At 39.2% G+C, this 19473-nt stretch overlaps 1 protein-coding gene across 1 annotated transcript in view; it reads right to left on the reverse strand.

Annotated features, from left to right (window-relative positions):
• LOC110494397 (tetratricopeptide repeat protein 30A-like) overlaps positions 1-16366 on the reverse strand; it is a 37276-nt gene extending 20910 nt beyond the window's left edge. The window contains exons 1-9 of the mRNA XM_036942100.1: positions 16140-16366; positions 15725-15790; positions 14647-14856; positions 12339-12395; positions 6868-7003; positions 6189-6293; positions 5912-6040; positions 4285-4334; positions 3787-3939 (exon numbers count right to left, since the gene is read on the reverse strand). Of these exons, the coding sequence (XP_036797995.1) occupies positions 3787-3939; positions 4285-4334; positions 5912-6040; positions 6189-6293; positions 6868-7003; positions 12339-12395; positions 14647-14856; positions 15725-15790; positions 16140-16193 (960 nt within the window). The 5' untranslated portion in view covers positions 16194-16366. The remainder of the gene's footprint in view (positions 1-3786; positions 3940-4284; positions 4335-5911; positions 6041-6188; positions 6294-6867; positions 7004-12338; positions 12396-14646; positions 14857-15724; positions 15791-16139) is intronic.
• Between the last annotated feature and the right edge of the window lie 3107 nt (positions 16367-19473).

The following is a 19473-nucleotide window of genomic DNA, read 5'->3' on the forward strand; positions in this document are numbered from 1 at the left end:
TAACAGTAGAGTACAGTATAACAGTATAGTAGATATACAATAGTAGAGTACAGTAGAGTACAGTATAACAGTATAGTAGATATACAATAGTAGAGTACAGTAGAGTACAGTATAACAGTATAGTAGATATACAGTAGTAGAGTACAGTAGAGTACAGTATAACAGTAGAGTACAGTATAACAGTATAGTACAGTATAACAGTAGAGTACAGTATAACAGTATAGTACAGTATAATAGTAGAGTACAGTATAACAGTAGCGTACAGTATAACAGTAGAGTACAGTATAACAGTAGAGTACAGTATAACAGTAGAGTACAGTATAACAGTAGAGTGCAGTAGAGTATAATATAATATAGTAGAGTACAGTAGAGTATAGTATAATATAGTAGAGTACAGTAGAGTATAATATAATATAGTACAGTACAGTATACTAGTATAATATAGTAGAGTACAGTAGAGTATAGTATAATATAGTAGAGTGCAGTAGAGTATAATACAATATGGCAGGGTACAGTATACTAGTATAATATAGTAGAGTAGAGTATAATATGGTAGAGTACTGTATACTTGTATAATATAGTAGAGTATAGTAGAGTACATTATAATTTAGTATAGTACTGTATAATAGTATAATAGAGTAGAGTACAGTAGAGTATATTATAATATAGTATAGTACTGTATAATAGTATAATATAGTAGAGTATAGTAGAGTATATTATAATATAGTATAGTACTGTATAATAGTATAATATAGTAGAGTACAGTAGAGTACAGTATAACAGTATAGTAGATATACAGTAGTAGAGTACAGTAGAGTACAGTATAACAGTAGAGTACAGTATAACAGTATAGTAGATATACAATAGTAGAGTACAGTAGCGTACAGTATAACAGTATAGTAGATATACAGTAGTAGAGTACAGTAGAGTACAGTATAATAGTAGAGTACAGTATAACAGTAGAGTACAGTATAACAGTAGAGTACAGTATAACAGTATAGTACAGTATAATAGTAGAGTACAGTATAACAGTAGAGTGCAGTAGAGTATAATATAATATAGTAGAGTACAGTAGAGTATAGTATAGTAGAGTACAGCAGGGTATAGTATAATATAGTAGAGTACAGTATAGTAGAGTACAATATAGTAGAGTACTGTATAATAGTATAGTATAGTAGAGTACAGTAGAGTATAGTGCAGTATAATAGTATAATATATTAGACTATAGTACAATATAGTAAAGTACAGTATAATAGTATATTATAGTAGAGTACAGAATAATAGTATAATATAGTAGAGTGCAGTAGAGTTTAATATAATATAGTAGGGTACAGTATACTAGTATAATATAGTAGAGTACAGTAGAGTATAATATAATATAGTAGAGTACAGTATACTAGTATAATATAGAAGAGCACAGTAGAGTATAATATAATATAGTAGGGTACAGTATACTAGTATAATATAGTAGAGTACAGTAGAGTATAATATAATATAGTACAGTACAGTATACTAGTATAATATAGTAGAGTACAGTAGAGTATAATATAATATAGTACAGTATACTAGTATAATATAGTAGAGTTCAGTAGAGTATAGTATAATATAGTAGAGTACAGTAGAGTATAATGTAATATAGTAGGGTACAGTATACTAGTATAATATAGTAGAGTACAGTAGAGTATAATGTAATATAGTAGGGTACAGTATACAAGTATAATATAGTAGAGTACAGTAGAGTATAGTATAATATAGTGGAGTACAGCAGAGTATAGTATAATATAGTAGGGTGCAGTATACTAGTATAATATAGTAGAGTACAGTATAGTATAATATAGTAGGGTACAGTATACTAGTATAATATAGTAGAGTACAGTAGAGGATAATATAATATAGTACAGTACAGTATACTAGTATAATATAGTAGAGTACAGTAGAGTATAGTATAATATAGTAGAGTGCAGTAGAGTATAATATAATATGGCAGGGTACAGTATACTAGTATAATATAGTAGAGTAGAGTATAATATGGTAGAGTACTGTATACTAGTATAATATAGTAGAGTGCAGTATAGTTTAATATAATATAGTACAGTACAGTATACTAGTATAATATAGTAGAGTACAGTTGAGTATAGTATAATATAGTACAGTACAGTATACTAGTATAATATAGTAGAGTACAGTAGAGTATAGTATAATATAGTAGAGTACAGTAGAGTATAATATAATATAGTACAGTACAGTATACTAGTATAATATAGTAGAGTACAGTAGAGTATAATATAATATAGTAGAGTACAGTAGAGTATAGTATAATATAGTAGGGTACAGTATACTAGTATAATATAGTAGAGTACAGTAGAGTATAGTATAATATAGTAGGGTACAGTATACTAGTATAATATAGTAGAGTACAGTAGAGTATAATATAATATAGTACAGTACAGTATACTAGTATAATATAGTAGAGTACAGTAGATTATAGTATAATATAGTAGGGTACAGTATACTAGTATAATATAGTAGAGTACAGTAGAGTATAGTATAATATAGTAGGGTACAGTATACTAGTATAATATAGTAGAGTACAGTAGAGTATAGTATAATATAGTGGAGTACAGTAGAGTATAGTATAATATAGTAGGGTACAGTATACTAGTATAATATAGTAGGGTACAGTATACTAGTATAATATAGTAGAGTACAGTAGAGTATAATATAATATAGTACAGTACAGTATACCATTATAATATAGTAGAGTACAGTAGAGTATAGTATAATATAGTAGGGTACAGTATACTAGTATAATATAGTAGAGTACAGTAGAGTATAGTATAATATAGTGGAGTACAGTAGAGTATAGTATAATATAGTAGGGTACAGTATACTAGTATAATATAGTAGGGTACAGTATACTAGTATAATATAGTAGAGTACAGTAGAGTATAATATAATATAGTACAGTACAGTATACCAGTATAATATAGTATAGTACAGTAGAGTATAGTATAATATAGTAGAGTACAGTAGAGTATAATGTAATATGGCAGGGTACAGTATACTAGTATAATATAGTAGAGTAGAGTATAATATGGTAGAGTACTGTATACTTGTATAATATAGTAGAGTATAGTAGAGTACATTATAATTTAGTATAGTACTGTATAATAGTATAATATAGTAGAGTATAGTAGAGTATATTATAATATAGTATGGTACTGTATAATAGTATAATATAGTAGAGTATAGTAGAGTATATTATAATATAGTATAGTACTGTATAATAGTATAATATAGTAGAGTATAGTAGAGTACAGTATAATAGTATAATATATTAGACTACCGTATAATATAGTAGAATACAGTATAATATAGTAGAATACAGTATAATAGTATAATAGAGTAGAGTACAGTAGAGTATAGTATAGTAGAGTACAGTATAATAGTATAATATATTAGACTACAGTATAATATAGTAGAATACAGTATAATAGAGTAGAGTACAGTAAAGTACAGTATACTATAGTAGTGTATAATAGTATAATATACTATAGTACCGTAGAATACCCTACCTCATATTTGCAGTAGAGTACAGTATAATATAGTACTGTATAATAGTATAATATACTATAGTACCGCAGAATACCCTACCTCATATTTGCAGTAGAGTACAGTATAATATAGTACTGTATAATAGTATAATAGAGTAGAGTACAGTAGAGTACAGTATACTATAGTAGTGTATAATAGTATAATATACTATAGTACCGTAGAATACCCTACCTCATATTTGCAGTACAGTAACAGCAGGTTTCCGAAGGTGACCGGGGGGAAGGGGATCTGCTGCAAGAGGAAGGCCAGTTTCTCAAAACCCTCCGATGGCTTCTTATCCATGTTCATCAGGGCCTGGTTGTGGAGCGTCACTGGGTCCAGCTCCTACAGGACAACAGACATGTGGAAATAACTATTTGCTCTTTAACTAACTTGCCTAGTTAAATACAGGATCAAATAAAAATTAATTAAAATGATATTTCATTGTCCATTTGGTTAGAAGGAGAATGTCTCCACACACACACGTCACAACAGCTTTCTGTCTGACAAGAGTGCTCCTGGTCCCCTGGTCCCCATCAGTGTGTGAGTGTTGATATAGATGGTCATTAGAGGGCAGCACCCACTGAGCCACAGATAGAGATGTACCTTACAGCACCACTGTCTCCAACCTACATGAGTGGTAAAGGGCTGACATATGTACACACACACACACAAGTACACACACAGTACCTCCTCTGATCTGGGAGGCATGTCAGTCAAGGCCTCCTGAGCTGCATCGCCTGGAGACAGACAGACAGAGAGACAGAGTGGGGCTTACTTACAAGCCCTTATGCAGTTTATTAAGTAAAAAATAGATAAGTAAAATAATAAATAAATAAATAAAAGAAATGAATAAAAGTAACAAATAATTAAAGAGCAGCAGTAAAATAACAATAGCGAGGCTATATAATGTGCGGGGGCACTGGTTAGTCGAGGTAATTGAGGTGATATGTACATGTAGGTAGAGTTTAAGTGACTACGCATAGATTATAAACAGAGAGTACCAGCCTGGTATACTAAAGAGAACTGGTAATTTCGGACAGCCTGGTCACAGTACACCCCCTGGACAGAATACTAGTCTATCACAGTACACCCCCTGGATCACAGTACACCCCCTGGACAGAATGCTAGTCTATCACAGTACACCCCCTGGACAGAATGCTAGTCTATCACAGTACACCCCCTGGACAGAATGCTAGTCTGTCACAGTACACCCCCTGGACAGAATGCTAGTCTATCACAGTACACCCCCTGGACAGAATGCTAGTCTATCACAGTACACCCCCTGGAGAGAATGCTAGTCTATCACAGTACACCCCCTGGATCACAGTACACCCCCTGGACAGAATGCTAGTCTATCACAGTACACCCCCTGGACAGAATGCTAGTCTATCACAGTACACCCCCTGGACAGAATGCTAGTCTATCACAGTACACCCCCTGGATCACAGTACACCCCCTGGACAGAATGCTAGTCCATCACAGTACACCCCCTGGACAGAATGCTGGTCTATCACAGTACACCCCCTGGACAGAATGCTAGTCTATCACAGTACACCCCCTGGACAGAATGCTAGTCTATCACAGTACACCCCCTGGACAGAATACAGTACACCCCCTGGATCACAGTACACCCCCTGGACAGAATGCTAGTCTATCACAGTACACCCCCTGGACGGAATGCTAGTCTATCACAGTACACCCCCTGGACAGAATGCTAGTCTATCACAGTACACCCCCTGGACAGAGTACAAGTCTATCACAGTACACCCCCTGAATAGAATGCTAGTCTATCACAGTACACCCCCTGAATAGAATGCTAGTCTATCACAGTACACCCCCTGGACAGAATGCTAGTCTATCACAGTACACCCCCTGGACAGAATGCTAGTCTATCACAGTATACCCCCTGAATAGAATGCTAGTCTATCACAGTACACCCCCTGGACATAATACTAGTCTATCACAGTACACCCCCTGGACAGAATGCTAGTCTATCACAGTACACCCCCTGGATAGAATGCTAGTCTCTCACAGTACACCCCCTGAATAGAATGCTAGTCTATCTTAGTACACCCCCTGGACAGAATGCTAGTCTATCACAGTACACCCCCTGGACAGAATGCTAGTCTATCACAGTACACCCCCTGGACAGAATGCTAGTCTATCACAGAGCTTTAGACACCAACCTATCTCCTTAATGCTGAGAGTCAAGCAGAGAGTCAATCAGGTCCCATTTTGACAGTTTTTGTTACGACTCCCAACCCTCCAACCTCAGGGCGGATACTCTAACCACACGGCTGCTGAATGTACTCACAGTTTTTTAGCTGGTATTCTATAGCAGCCTTGAGGTTGAAGCCTTCTATGAGGGCGGTCTCATGTAGGATCAGGGTGTTCCCAACACTCCTCACGTCAATGCCCTCTGTCGTCATGCCAACGCTCAGCTCTGGACGACGAGAACACACACACACAGCACAGAGAGACACAGGATGGTCAGGGGAAAACATGGATGAGAAGGAGGGTCACTAAGGGAAAACCCCAACAGGGTGATCAGGTATCTAACTAAACAGGTGTGCTGTCATTTTAAAGCCGACCTGGATGTTCCCTGATCCCTCTCTCGATGATCTCTCCGATGAACTTGAGGGCCTGACCATACTGTTTCATACTGTAGTAGCACAGACCTATGTTGTAGGACAGTTCTGAGACAGGAGGGAGGAGAGAGAGGCAGGGAGAGGAGGAGAGAATTAGGGGGGAGGGACAGGGAGATAGGGAGGGCGGAGAGGAGAGAGAGGGAGAGAAGGAGAGAATTAGAGGGAGAGGAGAGAGAGGGAGGGAGAGGAGGAGAGAATTAGGGGGGAGAGGAGAGAGAGGGAGGGAGAGGAGGAGAGAATTAGGGGGGAGAGGAGAGAGAGGGAGGGAGAGAAGGAGAGAATTAGGGGGGAGAGGAGAGAGAGGGAGGGAGAGGAGGAGAGAATTATGGGGGAGAGGAGAGAGAGGGAGGGAGAGGAAGAGAGAATTAGGGGGAGAGGAGAGAATTAGGGGGATAGGAGAGAGAGGGAGGGAGACAAGGAGAGAATTATGGGGGAGAGGAGAGAGAGGGAGGGAGAGGAAGAGAGAATTAGGGGGAGAGGAGAGAATTAGGGGGAGAGGAGAGAGAGGGAGGGAGAGGAGGAGAGAATTAGGGGGAGGAAGAGAGTAAATGCAAGAGACTTGTAGGACAGGCAAAAGGTTATAGATGTTTTCCTCTGTGTGTGAGTGAGCGCGTGCAGTTACCTGGTTGGTAGACCAGCACCTGCATGGCAGACATGAACTTCTTGCAAGCCTCCTCGTACTCCCCCTCCTTGTAGAGTAGACAGCCCATGTCCACGTCATAGTCTGGGTCGTCCTGGGGAAGCTGCTCTACCAGTGTCTGACAGGGAGAGGGTTCATAAAGGCCTTATAAGAGCTCATAAAGGGTTATAGGGAGTCATAAGGGCGTATTCGTTGAGAAAATGTGTTATAAGGGGTCTCGAGGGTTTCTAAATGGATCAAAAACACTAACTAAGCAGTTATAAGAGGTTATATTAAGTTCTCCTGACCTCATGACATACAGTAACTACTTAAGTTCTCCTGACCTCATGACATACAGTAACTACCAGGTTATATTAGGTTCTCCTGACCTCATGACATACAGTAACTACTTAAGTTATCCTGCCTGACCTCATGACATACAGTAACTACTTAAGTTCTCCTGACCTCATAACATACAGTAACTACCAGGTTATATTAGGTTCTCCTGACCTCATGACATACAGTAACTACCAGGTTATATTAAGTTCTCCTGACCTCATGACATACAGTAACTACTTAAGTTCTCCTGACCTCATGACATACAGTAACTACCAGGTTATATTAGGTTCTCCTGACCTCATGACATACAGTAACTACTTAAGTTCTCCTGACCTCATGACATACAGTAACTACCAGGTTATATTAAGTTCTCCTGACCTCATGACATACAGTCACTACTTAGGTTCTCCTGACCTCATGACATACAGTAACTACCAGGTTCTATTAGGTTCTCCTGACCTCATGACATACAGTAACTACCAGGTTATATTAGGTTCTCCTGACCTCATGACATACAGTAACTACTTAAGTTCTCCTGACCTCATGACATACAGTAACTATCAGGTTATATTAAGTTCTCCTGACCTCATGACATACAGTAACTACCAGGTTATATTAGGTTCTCCTGAACTCATGACATACAGTAACTACCAGGTTATATTAAGTTCTCCTGACCTCATGACATACAGTCACTACTTAGGTTCTCCTGAACTCATGACATACAGTAACTACCAGGTTCTATTAGGTTCTCCTGACCTCATGACATACAGTAACTACCAGGTTATATTAAGTTCTCCTGACCTCATGACATACAGTAACTACCAGGTTATATTAGGTTCTCCTGACCTCATGACATACAGTAACTACTTAAGTTCTCCTGACCTCATGACATACAGTAACTACCAGGTTATATTAAGTTCTCCTGACCTCATGACATACAGTAACTACTTAAGTTCTCCTGACCTCATGACATACAGTAACTACCAGGTTATATTAGGTTCTCCTGACCTCATGACATACAGTAACTACTTAAGTTCTCCTGACCTCATGACATACAGTAACTACCAGGTTATATTAAGCTCTCCTGACCTCATGACATACAGTAACTACTTAAGTTCTCCTGACCTCATGACATACAGTAACTACTTAAGTTCTCCTGACCTCATGACATACAGTAACTACCAGGTTATATTAAGTTCTCCTGACCTCATGACATACAGTAACTACCAGGTTATATTAGGTTCTCCTGACCTCATGACATACAGTAACTACCAGGTTATATTAAGTTCTCCTGACCTCATGACATACAGTAACTACTTAAGTTCTCCTGACCTCATGACATACAGTAACTACCAGGTTATATTAAGTTCTCCTGACCTCATGACATACAGTAACTACCAGGTTATATTAAGTTCTCCTGACCTCATGACATACAGTAACTACTTAAGTTCTCCTGACCTCATGACATACAGTAACTACCAGGTTATATTAAGTTCTCCTGACCTCATGACATACAGTAACTACCAGGTTATATTAAGTTCTCCTGACCTCATGACATACAGTAACTACCAGGTTATATTAAGTTCTCCTGACCTCATGACATACAGTAACTACTTAAGTTCTCCTGACCTCATGACATACAGTAACTACCAGGTTATATTAAGTTCTCCTGACCTCATGACATACAGTAACTACTTAAGTTCTCCTGACCTCATGACATACAGTAACTACTTAAGTTCTCCTGACCTCATGACATACAGTAACTACCAGGTTATATTAAGTTCTCCTGACCTCATGACATACAGTAACTACTTAAGTTCTCCTGACCTCATGACATACAGTAACTACCAGGTTATATTAGGTTCTCATGACCTCATGACATACAGTAACTACTTAAGTTCTCCTGACCTCATGACATACAGTAACTACTTAAGTTCTCCTGACCTCATGACATACAGTAACTACCAGGTTATATTAAGTTCTCCTGACCTCATGACATACAGTAACTACCAGGTTATATTAGGTTCTCCTGACCTCATGACATACAGTAACTACCAGGTTATATTAAGTTCTCCTGACCTCATGACATACAGTAACTACTTAAGTTCTCCTGACCTCATGACATACAGTAACTACCAGGTTATATTAGGTTCTCCTGACCTCATGACATACAGTAACTACTTAAGTTCTCCTGACCTCATGACATACAGTAACTACTTAAGTTCTCCTGACCTCATGACATACAGTAACTACCAGGTTATATTAGGTTCTCCTGACCTCATGACATACAGTAACTACTTAAGTTCTCCTGACCTCATGACATACAGTAACTACCAGGTTATATTAAGTTCTCCTGACCTCATGACATACAGTAACTACTTAAGTTCTCCTGACCTCATGACATACAGTAACTACCAGGTTATATTAGGTTCTCATGACCTCATGACATACAGTAACTACTTAAGTTCTCCTGACCTCATGACATACAGTAACTACTTAAGTTCTCCTGACCTCATGACATACAGTAACTACCAGGTTATATTAAGTTCTCCTGACCTCATGACATACAGTAACTACCAGGTTATATTAGGTTCTCCTGACCTCATGACATACAGTAACTACCAGGTTATATTAAGTTCTCCTGACCTCATGACATACAGTAACTACTTAAGTTCTCCTGACCTCATGACATACAGTAACTACCAGGTTATATTAGGTTCTCCTGACCTCATGACATACAGTAACTACTTAAGTTCTCCTGACCTCATGACATACAGTAACTACTTAAGTTCTCCTGACCTCATGACATACAGTAACTAGCAGGTTATATTAGGTTCTCCTGACCTCATGACATACAGTAACTACTTAAGTTCTCCTGACCTCATGACATACAGTAACTACTTAAGTTCTCCTGACCTCATGACATACAGTAACTACCAGGTTATATTAAGTTCTCCTGACCTCATGACATACAGTAACTACTTAAGTTCTCCTGACCTCATGACATACAGTAACTACCAGGTTATATTAGGTTTTCCTGACCTCATGACATACAGTAACTACTTAAGTTCTCCTGACCTCATGACATACAGTAACTACTTAAGTTCTCCTGACCTCATGACATACAGTAACTACTTAAGTTCTCCTGACCTCATGACATACAGTAACTACCAGGTTATATTAAGTTCTCCTGACCTCATGACATACAGTAACTACTTAAGTTCTCCTGACCTCATGACATACAGTAACTACCAGGTTATATTAAGTTCTCCTGACCTCATGACATACAGTAACTACTTAAGTTCTCCTGACCTCATGACATACAGTAACTACCAGGTTATATTAAGTTCTCCTGACCTCATGACATACAGTAACTACTTAAGTTCTCCTGACCTCATGACATACAGTAACTACTTAAGTTCTCCTGACCTCATGACATACAGTAACTACCAGGTTATATTAAGCTCTCCTGACCTCATGACATACAGTAACTACCAGGTTATATTAAGTTCTCCTGACCTCATGACATACAGTAACTACTTAAGTTCTCTTGACCTCATGACATACAGTAACTACCAGGTTATATTAGGTTCTCCTGACCCCATGACATACAGTAACTACCAGGTTATATTAAGTTCTCCTGACCTCATGACATACAGTAACTACTTAAGTTCTCCTGACCTCATGACATACAGTAACTACCAGGTTATATTAGGTTCTCCTGACCTCATGACATACAGTAACTACTTAAGTTCTCCTGACCTCATGACATACAGTAACTACCAGGTTATATTAAGTTCTCCTGACCTCATGACATACAGTAACTACTTAAGTTCTCCTGACCTCATGACATACAGTAACTACCAGGTTATATTAGGTTCTCCTGACCTCATGACATACAGTAACTACCAGGTTCTATTAGGTTCTCCTGACCTCATGACATACAGTAACTACCAGGTTATATTAAGTTCTCCTGACCTCATGACATACAGTAACTACCAGGTTATATTAGGTTCTCCTGACCTCATGACATACAGTAACTACTTAAGTTCTCCTGACCTCATGACATACAGTAACTACCAGGTTCTATTAGGTTATCCTGACCTCATGACATACAGTAACTACTTAAGTTCTCCTGACCTCATGACATACAGTAACTACCAGGTTATATTAGGTTCTCCTGACCTCATGACATACAGTAACTACTTAAGTTCTCCTGACCTCATGACATACAGTAACTACCAGGTTCTATTAGGTTCTCCTGACCCCATGACATACAGTAACTACCAGGTTCTATTAGGTTCTCCTGACCTCATGACATACAGTAACTACCAGGTTATATTAGGTTCTCCTGACCTCATGACATACAGTAACTACCAGGTACATGTTTCTGGTCTTTAGTTCTGGTTCTAGTTCTGGTTAAGTTCTGTTCTAGTTCTGGTTAAGTTGTGGTTCTAGTTCTGGGTCTAGTTCCGGTTCTGGTTTAGTTCTGGTTCTAGTTCTGGTTTAGTTCTGTTCTAGTTTTAGTTCTAGTGCTGGTTTAGTTCTGGTTCTAGTTCTGGTTCTGATTTAATGATAGTACTAGTTATGGTTTAGTTATGGTTCTAGTTATGGTTCTGATTTAGTTCTGGTTCTAGTTCTGGCACGAGTCATGGTTCTATTGATGTTCTAGTCATGGTTCTAGTCATGAATCTAGTCATAGTTCTAGTCATGGTTCTAGTTCTGGTTATAGTCATGGTTCTATTGATGTTCTAGCCATGGTTCTAGTCATGGTTCTGGTTCTAGTCATGGTTCTAGTCATGGCTCTAGTCATATGTCTAGTTCAGTTTCTAGTCATGGTTTTAGTCATGGTTCTAGTTCAGGTCCTAGTCATGGTTCTAGTTCTAGTCATGGTTCTAGTTCAGGTTCAAGTCATGGTTTTAGTCATGGTTCTAGTTCAGGTTCTAGTCATGGTTCAAGTTCTGGTTCTAGTTATGTTTCTAGTCATGTTTCTAGTCATGTTTCTAGTCATGTTTCTAGTCATGTTTCTAGTCATGGTTCTAGTTCTGGTTCTAGTCATGGTTCTAGTTCTGGTTCTAGTCATGGTTCTAGTTATGGCCAAGTCCAGTATATGTCCAATACTAGTCTCTACTAACCTTCGCTCCAGAGTACTCCTCTTCTCCGTATTTGATGGATGCCTGCAGTTTGATCATCTGTGGGAGAGATGGACAGAACATGGGTCAGAAGAGACAAAATAACGAAGAGAATATGGTTGAAGAACAGAATTATATCTCAGTGTGGTAAGATAACTCTACCTGGTAGTAAACATTATAACTCTACCTGGTAGTAAACATTATGACTCTACCTGGTAGTAAACATTATAACTCTACCTGGTAGTAAACATTATAACTCTACCTGGTAGTAAACATTATGACTCTACCTGGTAGTAAACATTATAACTCTACCTGGTAGTAAACATTATGACTCTACCTGGTAGTAAACATTATAACTCTACCTGGTAGTAAACATTATAACTCTACCTGGTAGTAAACATTATAACTCTACCTGGTAGTAAACATTATAACTCTACCTGATTGTAAACATTATAACTCTACCTGGTAGTAAACATTATAACTCTACCTGGTAGTAAACATTATAACTCTACCTGATTGTAAACATTATAACTCTACCTGGTAGTAAACATTATAACTCTACCTGGTGGGGCTGGTAGTAAACATTATAACTCTACCTGGTAGTAAACATTATAACTCTACCTGGTAGTAAACATTATAACTCTACCTGGTAGTAAACATTATGACTCTACCTGGTAGTAAACATTATAACTCTACCTGGTAGTAAACATTATAACTCTACCTGGTAGTAAACATTATAACTCTACCTGGTAGTAAACATTATAACTCTACCTGGTAGTAAACATTATAACTCTACCTGGTAGTAAACATTATAACTCTACCTGGTAGTAAACATTATGACTCTACCTGGTAGTAAACATTATAACTCTACCTGGTAGTAAACATTATGACTCTACCTGGTAGTAAACATTATAACTCTACCTGGTAGTAAACATTATAACTCTACCTGGTAGTAAACATTATAACTCTACCTGGTAGTAAACATTATAACTCTACCTGGTAGTAAACATTATAACTCTACCTGGTAGTAAACATTATAACTCTACCTGGTGGGGCTGGTAGTAAACATTATAACTCTACCTGGTAGTAAACATTATAACTCTACCTGGTAGTAAACATTATAACTCTACCTGGTAGTAAACATTATAACTCTACCTGGTAGTAAACATTATAACTCTACCTGGTAGTAAACATTATGACTCTACCTGGTAGTAAACATTATAACTCTACCTGGTAGTAAACATTATAACTCTACCTGGTAGTAAACATTATAACTCTACCTGGTAGTAAACATTATAACTCTACCTGGTAGTAAACATTATAACTCTACCTGGTAGTAAACATTATAACTCTACCTGGTGGGTCTGGTAGTAAACATTATAACTCTACCTGGTGGGTCTGGTAGTAAACATTATAACTCTACCTGGTAGTAAAACATTATAACTCTACCTGGTAGTAAAACATTATAACTATACCTGGTAGTAAACATTATAACTCTACCTGGTAGTAAACATTATAACTCTACCTGGTGGGGCTGGTAGTAAACATTATAACTCTACCTGGTAGTAAACATTATAACTCTACCTGGTAGTAAACATTACAACTCTACCTGGTAGTAAACATTATAACTCTACCTGGTAGTAAACATTATAACTCTACCTGGTGGGGCTGGTAGTAAACATTATAACTCTACCTGGTAGTAAACATTATAACTCTACCTGGTAGTAAACATTATAACTCTACCTGGTAGTAAACATTATAACTCTACCTGGTAGTAAACATTATGACTCTACCTGGTAGTAAACATTATAACTCTACCTGGTAGTAAACATTATAACTCTACCTGATTGTAAACATTATAACTCTACCTGGTAGTAAACATTATAACTCTACCTGGTGGGGCTGGTAGTAAACATTATAACTCTACCTGGTAGTAAACATTATAACTCTACCTGGTAGTAAACATTATAACTCTACCTGGTAGTAAACATTATAACTCTACCTGGTAGTAAACATTATAACTCTACCTGGTAGTAAACATTATAACTCTACCTGGTAGTAAACATTATAACTCTACCTGGTAGTAAACATTATAACTCTACCTGGTAGTAAACATTATAACTCTACCTGGTAGTAAACATTATAACTCTACCTGGTGGGGCAGGAGAGGTTCCGGATCCTGGTAAATAGGTTCCAGAACAAAACAGTCCAAAACTGAGAGGTTCTGTGTCCTGTTGTGGCAGGATCCGGCTCAAATGAAGCACTGATTCTACCTCAACCTTGGTATTATAACTTCATGTCGGAAGTGTACCTTGGTGTGGCTGGTAGGGTTGTCCAATAGAAAGGTAGCCTTCATGGCCTCGGGGTAGGCACAGGCCCCGTACAGAGACTGGGCGTAATACAGCCTGTACTCCTCCACCTCGGGGTGTAGCTGAGTCAGCTGCTCATAGCACTCTGCTGCGTTGGTGAAGTCCTGCATGTGGTAGTAGCAGTAGCCTAGCAGAGACAGGGCTGCCCGTGACTGGGAGGAGGAGGAGAAGGTAGAGGAGGAGGAGAATAAGAAGATTACGGGCTCCATTCAATCCATATCGCCCAAGTTCAGCATTATATGGTGATTGACATTTAAAGGTAATGTTCCCGCATTCCATGAGACTGCAGTCACGGTAAACGCTGCATATATTGGCTAAAGGTAATCGAAAATGACCTTTCAATTTTCAAGAACGCTATAGCGATGAACTTTGCCAATACGGATTGAATCGAGCCCTAGATGTATTGTCCAATGAAATAGTCTGAGGGACAGTCTGTTTGTGCTATCATGACAAGTCACTCATTAGCAAGCTAAACATTGGCTTGCCGGTGACAGCAATGGAGTTGGCAATAGCACAAACTGATCTGGGAGCAGGCTATAGAAGGAGACAACAGATCTGGGACCAGGCTATAGAAGGAGACGACAGACCTGGGACCAGGCTATAGAAGGAGACAACAGATCTGGGACCAGGCTATAGAAGGAGACAACAGATCTGGGACCAGGCTATAGAAGGAGACAACAGATCTGGGACCAGGCTATAGAAGGAGACATCAGATCTGGGACCAGGCTATAGAAGGAGACAACAGATCTGGGACCAGGCTATAGAAGGAGACGACAGATCTGGGACCAGGCTATAGAAGGAGACGACAGATCTGGGACCAGACTATAGAAGGAGAAAACAGATCTGGGACCAGGCTATAGAAGGAGACAACAGACCTGGGACCAGGCTTTAGAAGGAGACAACAGACCTGTGACCAGGCTATAGAAGGAGACAACAGATCTGGGACTAGGCTATAGAAGGAGACAACAGATCTGGGAGCACACACACACACAGACAGACACACACACACTCACTCACTACCTTCATCTGTTTCTGCAGTTCATTGCTGAGGATGTGGATAGCCTCTCCATACCGCCCATCTTTGATCTATAGGAGAACAGAGTTAGCAGCTAGTTATAAAATAATACATGAGCTATCTAGCTAGCTATGTTGTCACACTCAGTTCGTTAGCTAGCGTTAGGCTATAGCCTGAGCCTTGAAATTGAAGGGTCTGTCAGGCTAGCTTAATCAAAGTTAGCTAGCTTGCTATAGCCCCAATTTGTGAAATTCGTATTGTGACGTTAGCTAGCTGGAATTCGCTATATAATCAACATGACAATTTGATAAAATACCACAAGTTAAAATAACCAGTTTCATTATCAGCTAGCTAGCTATCATGGCTAGCGTTAGTATCCATGGTATGTAACGTTAGCTATGCAAGCGACCAACTTCTCACCATTTTGTAGACGGTGGCGGTGTATTCGCCGTCTTTAATCGTTGTCAGTGTCATGATTTTGCCGCTAAATCTACAGTTCTCAAAGGTAAGACTATTTTCACGCGAAAAATTATTGCCGATTCACCAATAATCCCAATTAGTGCACCATGTTTAGGCGTTATTTACTTTTCTACACATTCAACGCACAGGAAGTGTTACTTAGCAACCGTACCGGAAACGGAAACCCCGACGTTGAATAACTTTAAGACGGAGGAGCGTCTGTTGTGAGCTATTACCATAGAGATTGACAGAGACCTTTAGTGGCCAAAAGGCTGCTATAGTATGGGCAGCACCATTGAAGGCTTCCACCATTCTTCTGCCATTTTAAAGTAGTCAACTGGGTGGGGACTCCTATGGGTTGTAGCAGACTATCCATTATATTGACCAGAATTTAAAGTGGCCGCTCTAAAAATGAAAATAAATGTGGTAAAAAATGGAAGGCAGTGGGAGGATAAAAAAAACACACATAAAGATGAGTCCTCTATCTATTTATTTGTGTAGGACACTTTTCCAGCAAAGAACATTTTCCAATTATCTAATAAATGAAAAACACCAGTTGATGAGATTTAATGCTGCCCACCCGTTCCATATCATGCCAAGATATGTTGAGATATATATATAATGAAAAGCTCTATAGAAGTTTTTTTTATAAAAAATGTAACCCCTTATTCTCCCCAATTTCGGGGTATCCAATTGTTAGTAGCTACTATCTTGTCTCATCGCTACAACTCCCGTATGGGCTCTGGAGAGACGAAGGTCGAAAGTCATGCGTCCTCCGATACACAACCCAACCAAGCCGCACTGCTTCTTAACACAGCGCGCATCCAACCCGGAAGCCAGCCGCACCAATGGTGTCGGAGGAAACAACGTGCACCTGGCGACCTTGCACCTGGCGACCTTGGTTAGCGCGCACTGCGCCCGGCCCGCCACAGAAGTGAGACAAGGATATCCCTACCGGCCAAACCCTCCCTAACCTGGACGACGCTAGGCCAATTGTGCGTCGTCCCACGGACCTCCCGGTCGCGGCCGGTTGCGACAGAGCGAACCCAGAGTCTCTGGTGGCACAGCTAGCGCTGAAGTACAGCGCCCTTCACCACTGCGCCACCCGGGAGGCCACTCTATAGAAGTTTTAATAAATTATTATTATTAGGTTGTGGTGGACTGTCATAATCACTGTAGATAGTATACAAACTAAAAGTGTGCATACTGCCCCCTGGAGGGTGTTGTCTGAACTGGTATAAAGACAAGGTTGGTGATATACTGCCCCCTGGAGGGTGTTGTCTGAACAGGTATAAAGACAAGGTTGGTGATATACTGCCCCCTGGAGGGTGTTGTCTGAACAGGTATAAAGACAAGGTTGGTGATATACTGCCCCCTGGAGGGTGTTGTCTGAACAGGTATAAAGACAAGGTTGGTGATATACTGCCCCCTGGAGGGTGTTGTCTGAACAGGTATAAAGACAAGGTTGGTGATATACTGCCCCCTGGAGGGTGTTGTCTGAACAGGTATAAAGACAAGGTTGGTGATATACTGCCCCCTGGAGGGTGTTGTCTGAACAGGTATAAAGACAAGGTTGGTGATATACTGCCCCCTGGAGGGTGTTGTCTGAACAGGTATAAAGACAAGGTTGGTGATATACTGCCCCCTGGAGGGTGTTGTCTGAACAGGTATAAAGACAAGGTTGGTGATATACTGCCCCCTGGAGGGTGTTGTCTGAACGGGTATAAAGACAAGGTTGGTGATTTACTGCCCCCTGGAGGGTGCTGTCTGAACAGGTACAAAAAGACATGGTTGGTGATTTACTGCCCCCCGGAGGGTGTCTGTTGTCTCTATCATTCTCTATGGTGTGTACCTGCTTCAGGCAAGGCATGTGTATGAACAGCTGGCTTCTGAAGAATGCCACCCAAGGATACACCTCAGGGAAAGCTTTTAATTTATTGATGATTATACAGGTACAAATCATAGACCCAAAGGACTAACTGGAACTGATTATGAATGTAACCCACCTTCCACAATATCATTAAAACATTTATCCTCAGACTACCGTACGGTGTATTTGATTGAACAATTCAAAAATAAAATATATTATCCTCTGATTGGGCCCAGTCTATGTGGTTTGCACTCACAGTAACAACAGGCTTACATCTATACTATTGACAGGTCACTCACAGTAACAACAGGCTTACAACTATACTACTGACAGGTCACTCACAGTAACAATAGTTCTACATCTATACTATTGACAGGTCACTCACAGTAACAATAGTTCTACATCTATACTATTGACAGGTCACTCACAGTAACAACAGGCTTACATCTATACTATTGACAGGTCACTCACAGTAACAACAGGTCTACATCTATACTATTGACAGGTCACTCACAGTAACAACAGGCTTACATCTATACTATTGACAGGTCCCTCACAGTAACAACAGGCTTACATCTATACTATTGACAAGTCACTCACAGTAACAACAGGCCTACATCTATACTATTGACAGGTCACTCACAGTAACAACAGGCCTACATCTATACTATTGACAGGTCACTCACAGTAACAACAGGCTTACATCTATACTACTGACAGGTCACTCACAGTAACAACAGGCTTACATCTATACTATTGACAGGTCACTCACAGTAACAACAGGCTTACAACTATACTACTGACAGGTCACTCACAGTAACAATAGTTCTACATCTATACTATTGACAGGTCACTCACAGTAACAATAGTTCTACATCTATACTATTGACAGGTCACTCACAGTAACAACAGGCTTACATCTATACTATTGACAGGTCCCTCACAGTAACAACAGGTCTACATCTATACTATTGACAGGTCACTCACAGTAACAACAGGCTTACATCTATACTATTGACAGGTCCCTCACAGTAACAACAGGCTTACATCTATACTATTGACAAGTCACTCACAGTAACAACAGGCCTACATCTATACTATTGACAGGTCACTCACAGTAACAACAGGCCTACATCTATACTATTGACAGGTCACTCACAGTAACAACAGGCCTACATCTATACTATTGACAGGTCACTCACAGTAACAACAGGCCTACATCTATACTATTGACAGGTCACTCACAGTAACAACCACCTTTTCACAGTTTGGACTCTACTAAATAAAGGTTCATCAAAATACAGTCCGGTGTCAACAACCAACATCCCAAATGGGACAAATTTAATCCGAGAAACAGTGATGTCAGTGTAGATCAGTGAGAGTGGTCGAGGCACAGATATCCAATGAAATTAGTGTTTAAATCAA

The sequence above is a fragment of the Oncorhynchus mykiss genome, chromosome 13 (assembly GCF_013265735.2).
Source record: "Oncorhynchus mykiss isolate Arlee chromosome 13, USDA_OmykA_1.1, whole genome shotgun sequence".
Classification (NCBI taxonomy): domain Eukaryota; kingdom Metazoa; phylum Chordata; class Actinopteri; order Salmoniformes; family Salmonidae; genus Oncorhynchus; species Oncorhynchus mykiss.